We start from the raw sequence: 12,206 nt of genomic DNA on the forward strand, positions 1-12,206 counted from the left end.
AGACCCCACTTGCAGTACTGTGCTTAGTTCTGGTCACCTCACTACAGGAAGGATGTGGAAACTATGGAAAGGGTGTAGAGGACATTTACAAGGATGTTGCCTGGATTGGGGAGCATGCCTTATGAGAATAGGTTGAGTGAATTCGGCCCTTTTTCCTTAGAGCGACGGAGGATGAGAGGTGACGTGATAGAGGTGTATAAGATGATGAGAGGCATCGATTATGTGGATAGTCAGAGGCTTTTTCCCAGGGCTGAAATGGCTAACACAAGAGGGCACAGTTTTAAGGTGTTTGGAAGTAGGTACAGTGGAGATGTCAGGGGTAAGGTTTTTACGCAGAGAGTAGTGAGTGTGTGGAATGGGCTGCCGGCGACGGTGGTGGAGGCGAATACAATAGGATCTTTTAAGAGACTCCTGGATAGGTACATGGAGGTTAGAAAAATAGAGGGCTATGGGTAACCCTCTTTAGTAAGTACATGTTTGGCACAGCGTTGTGGGCCGAAGGGCCTGTATTGTGCTGTAGGTTCTCTATGTTTCTATAATAAACCTGAGTCTGATTCTGAGGTCACAGAGTATTTGTGGTAAGAGCTGGAGATACTCAGCAGCATTGGAGAAGAGGATTGGGGCTACAGTTGGATCGCCTCACACTGAGAATGTAAATTGCAGATGTGGTTGGTCCGTAGGAGAATTTCCAGCACTTTTGATTTTTGTTTCAAGGCATTTGTCTGCATCTGCTGTATTTTTCTTCAGCTTTATTTTGTTGTAAAATGTTCTTGCATTGATCTTGGTTTTCTGTCCTGAGTACTGTTATAAGATTGCACTTTGTGTCAATTAATTCTTTCAGGCCTACAAATGTTGGAAGTATTTTTGCTCCTGATGCCTTTCCTGACTATTCACTTCACAATCTCACAACCAGCGAACCAGCATCCCACTAAACAGGAGGAAATGTGGATTCATCTCTGGTTTCTTTAATAAAGGAATGGTGGTGACAAAGTCGAAGAAGTATTACTATCATTGGTATATTGATTAAATCTCTATGTCTAAGACATAGTAAGTAATCCGTTAGTCTTGCGAGAGCATGGATCTGCACCTGGAAAGTCTTCACTCTCCAGGGTGCAGGCCTGGGCAAGATTGTATGGAAGACCAGCAGTTGCCCATGCTACAAGTCTCCCCTCTCCACGACACCAATGTTGTCCAAGGGAAGGGCAAGGGCCGATACAGCTTGGCACCAGTGTCGTTGCAGAGCAACGTGTGATTAAGTGCCTTGCTCAAGGACACAACACGCTGCCTCAGCTGGGGCTCGAACTCACGACCTTCAGGTCGCTAGTCGAATGCCTTAACCACTTGGCCATGTGCCCACACTGTTACCTACATAAAATACAATAATACTTGTAATATATTGATGTTTCCCTCATACAGACCTTAGATGCAATTGAACAATTTAGATTATAAGATTTTATCCTGCTGAAGCATAGTGCTTAGGGAATCAGGAAATGACTGCAGGCCTTCGCTTGTAATTTGCGTGTAATTACATGGAACCATCTTTGTCAAATATACGCACCTGTGGAATGTAAAACAATCCCAAAAGATTGGCTACAGCAGTTGAAATTCCAGATCCTGTTGCTCCCACAACTGCTATGGTGGATGGTATATGATCAGAGCAGTTACAGAACTCATCCAAGTTCAGGGAGTCTATTTTGTTCTGGGCTACAAAGCTCAGTGTTGCTTCCAGAGCTTTGGATACTGTATTGCATGTGTCAAATATCCGATATCCAAGGGTGATATTTGGCAGAAATGTCATACTGTTGTTGATCTCCTCAATTGCAAATATCATTGCCTGTAACCATCGGAATCCTCTAAAATTGTACCTGAAATTAAATGAAAATTGGTTTATTAATTCTCATCCACACTTTCAACCAGACAGGCTTATTGACTCAATTAACACCCTAAATGGATGCAAGAAAGCGTCTGCTGTGATCAGTACAAGGGCTTATATACTTCCTGCAAAGTTCTCTTATTGCCTTAATTTAAAAATATATGCTGCTTAATTGCTAACATGATTCTATGATGAAGACAAAGTCCTCTTAAAAATATTTATTAGTTGGTTCCATTACAGACCCTTGAAGCGTCAAAGTATTTTGATGCTAGTGAAGTACTTTTGAGGGCATGGTTATAGACATAGAAGATGCTTAGACAATTTCCCTACAAGGTCCCACAAGCAATAAGCTGATAACTCTAAATAATGTTTTTTAAAATGATTTTTAGGTTGTGGGTTAAGTGCTGTCCAGTACACCAGGGACAACTTTGATATTCCCTGAAAAATAGATGCTTTACTGGCACTAATAGAGGGTAGACAGGACTCACAGGAACCAGATTAGTGCAGTATGGCCTTGTAAGGTCCTGGACTACCAATGAAGATTTTCTGCTCATTCCTGGAATAGGATTTGAATACTCATGACTTGCATGTAGCCTGTTACCAATGAGCCAATACAAACAATCTACATACATATTCATTTCCTTATTAATGCACCGTGCATTACTATTCTAACTAGTCAATTCAGAACCATCTTTGGAACGAAAAAGAAAAAAGAAAATGAGTTATCAGGTTAATTATACAGAAATTTGTGCATTGCGACCATGAACAAGAATATCAATTTCTTCCTACTCCTAACCTACTATTGTGAGAAGGTGGGCAAGTCCCATCTCCACCTAGTGACACAGAGCATCCCTCCTCCTGTTTCCCGTCAAACAGCATTTCCCGCCTGAAATCTCAGATAGAAGTGAGTAAAGGAATGTGAAACACTGATAACCAGAGAACGACCAGACTATTGAAGGTAGACTGATGAGTTAAGAGGCCAGAGTGGGGAAATGAAGAGGGAAGGAGCAGGGGGAAAAATACCAGAAATTGGAGAAATCGATGTTCACGCCATCAGGTTGGAGGCTACCCAGGTGGGATATGAGGTATTGCTCCTCAGACCTGAGAGCGAACTCATCATGGCAGAAGAGGAATCCATGGAACAACATGTTGGAACGTGAATGGGGATAGGAATTGAAATGGTCGGCCACCAGGAAGTTCTGCTTTTTGCGGATGGAGCTGAGGCGCTCGTCGAAGTAGTCCCTCAGTTTACGTCAAGGCTGCATCAGGACCACCAGATATAACAGATTCACATGTGAAGTGTTGCTTCACCTGGAAGAGGACTGCTTGGAGCCCTGAATGGAGGCGAGGGTGGAGGTAAATGGACAGGTGTAACACTTCTGCTGCTTGCAAAGATTAGTGCAGAAGGTCGAAGATGACACAAGGGAATCACAGGGGAAACAATCTCTATGGAAGAGTGAGAGGATGGGGGAGGTAAAGATGTGCTTGTGGTAGGGTCCCACTGAAGGTGACGGAAGTTGCAGAGAATTATGTGTTGGATGTGGAGGCTCATGGGGTGGTAGGTGAGGACAAGAGGAACTCTATCCCTGTGAAGGTGGTAGGAAGATGGGGTGAGCACGGATGTCTGGGAAATGGAGGAGATGTGGGTGAAGGAAGCACAATGGTGGAGGAAAAGAAACCCCATTCGTTGAAGAAGGAGAACATCTATGATGTCCAGGAAAGGACAGCTTCATCCTGGGAACAATGAGCCCAGGTGGAGACAAAGAAACTGAGAAAAGGAAATGGCATTTTTACAGGAAACAGTGAGAAAAGGAATAGTCAAGATAGCTGTGGGAATCGGTGGGTTTATAAAAGACATCGGTAGAAAGTTTGTCTCCAGTGATGGAGACGGAGAGATAGAGAAAGAGAAGAGAGGTGTCAGAAATGGAGCAAGTGAATTTAAGGGCTGGGAAAAAGTTGGAGACGAAGTTAATGAAATTAATGTGCTCAGCATGGGTGCATGCAGCTTCACCAATGTAGCACTCAAAAGAGTTGGGGAGCATTACCAGGGAAGGCTTGGAACATGGACTGTTCCACATAGCCAAGGAAAAGGCAGGCAAAGGTGGGGCCCTTGCAGGTGCACATGGCTGACCGTTGAGTTTGGAGAAAGTGAGAGGAGCTGAAAAAGAAATTGTTAAGGCGAAGACAAGTTCCGCCAGATGGAGGAAGGTCGTGGCGGAGGGGAAATGGTCGGGTCTGTTGTCAAGAAACAACCAGAGAGTTTTAAGGCCTTCTTGATAGGGGATATAAGTGCATAGGAACTGAACATCCATGGTGAAAGTGAGGTGATCAGGGCCAGGAAATTGCAAGTTGTTGAGGAGATCAAGACCATGTGTAGTGTCGCATATATAGATTGGAAGGGACTGAACCAAAGGGATAAAATGAAGTCAAGGTATGCAGACACAAGTTCAGTGGAGCAGGAGCAGGCAAAAACAAAGAGCCTACTAGGACAGTTAGTTTTGTGGGTCTTGGGTAGGAGGTAGAAAAGAGCAGTGTGGGATAAGGGCATTATGAGTTTGGTAGATCTCCAGAGTAAATGAGGTTGGTGATCGTGTCGGAGGCAATTTTCTGATTGTCCTAAGAGGAGTCCTCTTCAAGGGGCAAGTATTAAGAGATGTCTGAGTGTTACCGCCTGGTCTCAGCAAGGTAGAGGTCTGCCTGCCACATTACAACAGTGCCCCCTATGTCTGCATGTTTAATGGTGAGTTTGAGATTGTTGCGGAGAGAATGGAGAACAATGTGTTCAAGGGGGAGAAGTGTTATATTTTGTAACTGCAAAACATAAAAGTAATCGAAAGAAAAACCAAGGGAGCCTGAAAGACACATGTAAGTTTCATTTCCACTTTTAGTGAGGCGCACGCATATGACTTGGTGGCATGAAGATGTATGTCATTCACATATTTTTTCATATAATGCACAATGCATTATGTAAACACCGACAAGTGCTTCATCAAACAATATATTTACAAGATTACTCAAATATTACTGAAATATTAAATATGCAACACTCCTCCCTGCTTAGCTATAAACTCCAACTCAATATTGAATGCATCTCAATAAATCAGCCATTATGGAATTGCAGAGCAGACTTGATGGGCCAAGTGGCCTGATTATGCTCCTATATTTTATGTTCTTATGTTGTTAGTGCCTAAGTGATTTACAACAAATAAATTCTCCTCTCCCTACTCCAAGTTCCATTAGTTTCGAAATAATTACAGAGGATAGGACTAGTCCTCAAGTTGAGATTCTAAATTGTAGAAAGGCCAATTCTACATCTGGCAGCAGTGAATTGGAATGGGTTGTCTTTCCAGCGAAAGGATGCTTGGTAAGTGGGAGGCTTTCAAAAGTGAAAATTTGTGAGTACAGAGTCTGTATGTCCCTGTTTTTATAAAAGGCAAGGCTAATAGATTTTAGCAACTTTGGTTTTTGAGGAATATTGAGGCCCTGGTTAAGAAGGTGGTGGTCCATAGTAGTTAAAGGCAGCGTGGAACAGAATAGGTGCTTGAGGAGTATCAAAGGAACACTTAGGAGGAAAATCAAGAGGGCTAAAAGAAGGCATGAGGTTGCTTTAGCAGACAATCTGAAGGAGAATCCCAAGGGCTTCTATAGATATATTAACAACAAAATTGGTGCACTTGAAGATCATCTATGCATGAAGCCAAAAGAGATGGGGGAGATCGTGAATGAACTTTTTTGCATCTGCATTTATCTGTCTCTCAGTCTTTGCTGCAAAGAACAGTGTGTGTTCTTTGAACTATTTAATGCTCAATGACATTTCTTTGTTCTCTCCCCTCTTGAACGGCACCATTGTTGTGGTACCATAGAGAGCTTGTATATCTACTCCATAGTCCCCAGTCTTTTCTAAGCAGGGAGCAGAACTTGGCAAATGTAAGTCTGAGACCCTTGCAGGGCAACAATGTGAACGTGCCTTTTCCGCAGTTCCACACTCCTGCCCACTGATCAAATTCAAATTAACCAGAGAAAGAAAAACTCACGAGAGAGCAGAGGCCATCAACTTTTTGCTGTTGATGTTTCTGTAGCAGGCAATTTCTTTTTTACGAGGTCGAGTTGCTAGCTCAATGCTCAACCCAGTACGGATAGAAAGCGTGCACGGGAGCCAGCTGGATTTGAACTCGGGACCTTCCGCCTCAAAGTCCAGCGCTAATGCCACTGCGCCACCAGCCGGCCAAATTAACCAGAGACTGGCTATTATTTCCAAAATACATACAAAACCTGACTAAGTCTTACAATTTTAAAGGTTTCATTCAAATATATTGTGATTGACAGAAGTGTGAAATAAGATCTCAATAATCCACATATTGATTTATTTTGTCATCTTAGTTCAATAATGGGATTCCCGAGTTAGCACATGGAATTGGACACCACTCCAGATGATAACACATACTCTGGACTGGAGTACCAGTGTTGTACCTGAGGTGCCAAAATTTGCACGTAAACATTAATTAATGGTTGGATAGAAGCAACAAATTCTTTTCTGAAGGCTTAGTTCATAAGTTAGTAAGTTTTCAGATGACACCAAGGGTGGTGGTGCTGTGGAGAGTGTAGGAGATTTCTGAAGGCTACAATGGAATGAATGTAGAGCTGGGTTAAGAAATGGAAGATGGAATTCAATCTGGAAAAGTGTGATGTGATTCACTTTGGAAGGTCAAATTTTGAAGGCAGAGTACAGGGTTAATGAGAGGAATCTTAGCAGGGTGGAAGAATAGAGGGTTCTTGAAGTCCATGCCCACAGACCACACAAGTTGATAGGATGGTTAAGAAGGCGTATGGTATGTTGGCCTTCATTAATCAGGGAACTGAGTTCAAGAGCCTTGAGGAAATGTTTCAACTCTATAAAACTAGTTAGACCACACTTGGAGTATTTTGTTAAGTCTGGTCACCTCACTATAGGAAGGATGTGGATCTTTAGAGAGGGTACAGTGGAGGTTTACCAGGATGCTGCCTGGATTAGAGAATATATATTATGACGAAAGGTTAAGTGCGCTAAGACTTTCCTTATTGGAGCAAAGGAGGATGAGATGTGACTTGACAGAGCTGTATAAGCTGAAAGAGTGGACAGACTGTGCTTTTTTACCCCCAGGGCAGCAATGGCTAATACAAGAGGGCATACCTTAAAGATGATTAGAGGAAACTATAGGGGCAATATCAGAGGTAGTTGTTTTTTTATTTTACAAAGAGAGAGGTTAGTGCATGGAACGTACTGCCTGGGCTGGTAATAGAAGCGGATAAATTAGGGATATCTTCGAGAGGCACGTGGATGAAAGAAAAATGGAGGGCTATGTGTGGGGGAAGAGTTAGATTAATCATGGAGCAGGTTGAACAGTTGGTTCGGAGCAGAGGCTGAAGGGACTATACTGTGCCACACTGTTCTACGTTCTGAAGGGACTATACCGTGCCACACTGTTCTACGTTCTGAAGGGACTATACCGTGCCACACTGTTCTACGTTCTGAAGGGACTATACCGTGCCACACTGTTCTACGTTCTGAAGGGACTATACCGTGCCACACTGTTCTACGTTCTGAAGGGACTATACCGTGCCACACTGTTCTACGTTCTGAAGGGACTATACCGTGCCACACTGTTCTACGTTCTGAAGGGACTATACCGTGCCACACTGTTCTACGTTCTGAAGGGACTATACTGTGCCACACTGTTCTACATTCTGAGTAGTCTCATAGCACCTGGTCCACAGCTTTCACGTAACCCACACAGGCACTGATAACATAAGGACCATAAGACATGGAAACAGAATTACACCATTTGGCCCATCAAGTCTGCTGTGCCATTCCATCATAATTGATTTATTATCCCCCTCAACCCCATTCTGCTGCCTTCTCCCTGAAACGTTTGATGCCCTAATTAATCAAGAACCTATCAACTGCCACCTTATATTTACACCCAATGACATTGCCTGCACAACCCTCTCTGGCAATGAATTTCATAGGTTCACCACCATCCAACTAGAGAAATGTTTCCTCATCTCCATTGTAAATGGCTGTCCTTGTACTCTGAGACTGTTCTCTCCGCTCCTGGTGTTCCCCTCTATAGGAAACATCATCTCCAGACCCACTCTGCTTAGCCCTTTCAATTTTTAATAGGTTTCAATGAGATCCTTCCCCACCCCCCCAAATTCTTCTAAACTCCAGCCAGAACAGGCCCAGAGCCATCAAATGCTCCTCGTATGTTAACCCTTTCATTCTTGGGATGCTTCTCGTAAATCTCCTCTGGACCCTCTCCAATGTCAACGTACCTTTTCTTAGATAAGCGGCCCAAAGCTGTTAACAATACTCTAAGTCCCGTCTGACCAATGCCTTATAAAGCCTCAGCATTACATCGCTGCTGTCATATTCTGGTCCTCTCAAAATGAATGCTAACATTGCATTTGCCTTCCTTACCATTGACTCAACCTGCAAGATAAACTTTGGGGAATCCTGCACAAGGATGCCCAAGTCCTTTTGCACCCGATTTTTGAATTTTCTCCCCATTTAGACAATAGTCCATGCCTTTATCCCTTCTACCAAAGTGCATGACCATCCACTTCCTTACACTCTGTGTAAGTCCTCCTGCAGAGTCCCTGCTTCCCCAACACTACCTGCCACTCCATCTACCTTTGTATCGTCAGCAAACTTGGCCACAAAGCCACCAATTCCTTCATACAAATCATTGACATATAATGTGAAAAGAAGCACTCCCAACACCAACCCCTGTGGAACACCACTATCACCAACAGCCAACCAGAAAAGGCTCCTTTAATTCCCACTCTTTGGTCCTGCCAGTCAGCCAATCTTCTAACCATGCTAGTGTATTTCCTGTAATAACATGGGCTCTTATATAGTTTAGCAGCCTCATGTGCGTCACCATATCAAAGACCTTCTGAAAATCCAAGTAAGCAAAATTTACTGACTCTCCTTTGTCTATCCTGCCTGTTATTTCCTCAACGATTCCAACAGATTTGTCAGGCAAGATTTATGTTTAAGGAAACCATACTGACTTTGGCATATTTAGTCATGTACCTCCAAGTACCTGATAACTCATCCCTGATAATGGCTCCAACATCTTCCTAACCACTGAAGTCAGATTAACTGGCCTATAATTTCTTTTCTTCTGCCTCCCTTCCTTCTTAAAAAGTGGCGTGACATTTGCTATTTTCCAGTCCTCCAAAACCATTCCACAAACTAATGGTTCTTGAAAAATCATAGCTAATTTATCACAGTCTCTTCAGCTACCTCTTTCAGAAACCTAGGGTGTAGGCTTTCTGGTCTTTCCATGCCCCTGTAATTACCTTTATTCCACTGTAATACTGATACATTGAATTTTAGCTTCTCCTTCTCAAACTGCAAGTTAATTCTATCATATATGATCACTGTCTTCTAAGGGTAACTTTACCTTATGCTCACTAATCAAATCTGGGTCATTATACAGCACCTAATCCAGAATTTCCTTTTCCCTGGTAGGCTCAGTCACAAGCTGCTCTAAAAAAGCCATGATGACCTGTGACAAGATGGTGTTAGCAAACCATGAGACCAACAGCGATGTCCTTCAGACATGTTATATGTATTTCTAGTTTCTGATTACTGTACTCTTTTATTTGTTGCAATTTAGTGTGATTTTGATCAGGGAAGACCAGCAGGCAATGAATAACGCAACACTAAATTAAACTGAACTGAACTAAACTGAACATTCCTAGACTGTTTTAATGACTCTGCGGTTTGATGTTTAATATTCTGTGTCTTACTTTCTCATTTCTTGCTGTATACATGTTTTTTTGTGTTGGATGTTTGATATTTTCTTTGAACAATGTTCCATGTTTCGCAGCCTTCTGCAGGAACACGAATCTCAGGGTTTTATACTGCATGCATATCTTAATAATAAATGTACTTTGTATCTTTGAATCATGGGCATTCTACAAATTTCCTCTCTTAGTAGCCAGTACCAACCTAATTTTCCCAATCTACCAGAATATTGAAATTCCCCATGATGATCACAACACTGCCCTTTTTACATGCCTTTTCTATCTCCCATTGTAACTTGTATTCCACATTCTGGCTACTGTTTGGAGGTCTGTATATAATTCCCATCAGGGTCTTTTCATTCCTGCAGTTTGTTAATTCTACCCACAAGGCATCTACATCTTCTGATTATATGTCACCTCTTCCTAGGGATTTCATTTCATTTTACCCCCTGTACCTACCTGCTTATCTTTTTATACAATTTGATACATGTGGATGTTAAGTTCCCAACCATAATCTTTCAGCCAGAGTCAGCGATGCCCATGTCATTCTTGCCAATCTCTAACTGTGCTCCAAGATCATCTGCCTTACTCTATATACTGTGTGCGTTCAAATATTACACCTTAAGTCCTCTATTCCTCACTGTTTTTTGACCTTGGCCCCTCTTGCATTTTAATTTATCCCACAGACTGTGATTTTGCCCTATCATGTGCCTGTCCTTCCTCACAGTCTCACTACGCACTGCATCTAGTTGTATACCAACTGCCCCATCCTCAGCTCTATCAGTCTGGTTCCCACTCCCTGTCAAATTAGATTAAACCTGCCTGCAAGGATATTGGTTCCCCTTGGATTGAGGTGTAACCCACCCTCTTTGTGCAGGTCATACTTTCCCCAGAAGAGGTCCTAATGATCTAGAAAACTGAAACCTGCCCCCTGCACCAATTCTTCAGCTACTCGTTCATCTGCCAAAGTATCCTATTATTAGCCTCACTGGCACCTGATACAGGCAGTATTCCAGAGATTACTACCCTGGAGGTCCTGCTTTTCAGGTCTCTTCCTGACTCCCTATATTTCCTCCCTAGGACTCCTCTCTTTTACCTACGGTATGCCGTTAGTACCAAGACGCACCATGACTTCTTGCTGTTCATCGTCCACTCTTTGAATGCTGTGGACCTAATCCGAGACATCCATGACGCTGGCACCTGTGAGACACCATACTATCCAGGTGCCTCTTTCATGTCCACAGAATCTGCTGTCTGCTCCTCTAATTATGAAATCCCTTATCACTACTACACTCTTCTTCTTTCCCAGTCCCTCCTGAGCCACAGACAGATTCAGTGCCAGAGATCAGGTCACTGAAGCTTCACCCCTCCCGCAACAGTATCCAAAATAGTATACTTGTTATTGAGTGGGATGGCCACGGGGTACTCTGCACTGGCCTTCCATTCCCTTTTCCTCTCCTGACAGTCACCTAGCCAACTTCCTCCGCAACTCAGGGGTGATCATCTCCCTGTAGCTTCTATCTATCACCCCCTCGTTCTTCCATATGGGCCGAAGGCCATTCAGCTGCAAAGTTCCAGTTCCTTTAACATGTTCTTTAATGGTCATCCAGCTGCATCTCACAGTTGCCTGACATAGCTAGAATTAGAAAAGAGATTTTGCAACAGAGCTTAGAATTTGTACTCTGCAACAGGATGTGGCTAGGCTGAGTGAGAGGGCAAAAACCTGGCAAATAGAGCTGGATTTAGGAAAGTGTGAGGTTGTGCAGTCAGCGGAGAGAGGGTTAGATGACAGATTATGATCTATAAATGGAGAGAGCATGCAGGTGAGTCGAGTGTGGACAGACCAAGGTGTTCTTGTGCATAAAACACAGAAGGTTAATGAACAGATGCAGCAAGTGATCAAGAAGGCAAGTGGTGTGTTGGCCTTCATTGATAGGGAGTTGGAGTTAACAAATACTACAGTCATGCAGGGCATTGGTGCGGCCATACTTAGAGAACAGTATATGAGATTCTTTATCGATGAGATTATCCCATTGCAGATTGCTAGTCATATTATTTAGAGTTTATAAGAATCAAGAAATATCTAAGGAGTGATGGCAAGGTAAATACTGAAGTCTTTCCACCAGTGGGAGATCTTAAACCAGGAAATCGGGTTACAAGATTATGCACAGTCATTTAAAACTGAGGCGCATGAGAATTTATTCTTACAAACATGGAACATAGACTAGTACAGCACAGTACAGGCCCTTCAGCCCACATTGTTGTGCTGACCCTCAAACCCTGCCTCCAATATAATCCCCACCTTAAATTCCTCCATATACCTGTCTAGTAGTCTCTTAAATTTCACTAGTGTATCTGCCTCCACCACTGACTCAGGCAGTGCATTCCACGCACCACCATTCTCTGAGTAAAAAACCTTCCTCCAATGAACTTCCCACCCCTTACCTTAAAGCCATGATGTCTTGTATTGAGCAGTGGTGCCCTGGGGAAGAGGCGCAGACTATCCACTCTGTCAATTCCTCTTAATATCTTGTATACC

The 12,206-nt window shown here is 43.0% G+C and overlaps 1 protein-coding gene across 2 annotated transcripts in view; it reads right to left on the reverse strand.

The window, feature by feature from the left end:
• Positions 1-12,206, reverse strand: part of casr (calcium-sensing receptor) — a 94,113-nt gene that overhangs the window by 44,266 nt on the left and 37,641 nt on the right. For both annotated transcript variants that reach the window (XM_072260309.1, XM_072260310.1), the window contains exon 3: positions 1,559-1,865. In XM_072260309.1, coding sequence (XP_072116410.1) covers positions 1,559-1,865 — 307 coding nt within the window. The remainder of the gene's footprint in view (positions 1-1,558; positions 1,866-12,206) is intronic.

The sequence above is a fragment of the Mobula birostris genome, chromosome 6 (assembly GCF_030028105.1).
Source record: "Mobula birostris isolate sMobBir1 chromosome 6, sMobBir1.hap1, whole genome shotgun sequence".
Lineage (NCBI taxonomy): Eukaryota > Metazoa > Chordata > Chondrichthyes > Myliobatiformes > Myliobatidae > Mobula > Mobula birostris.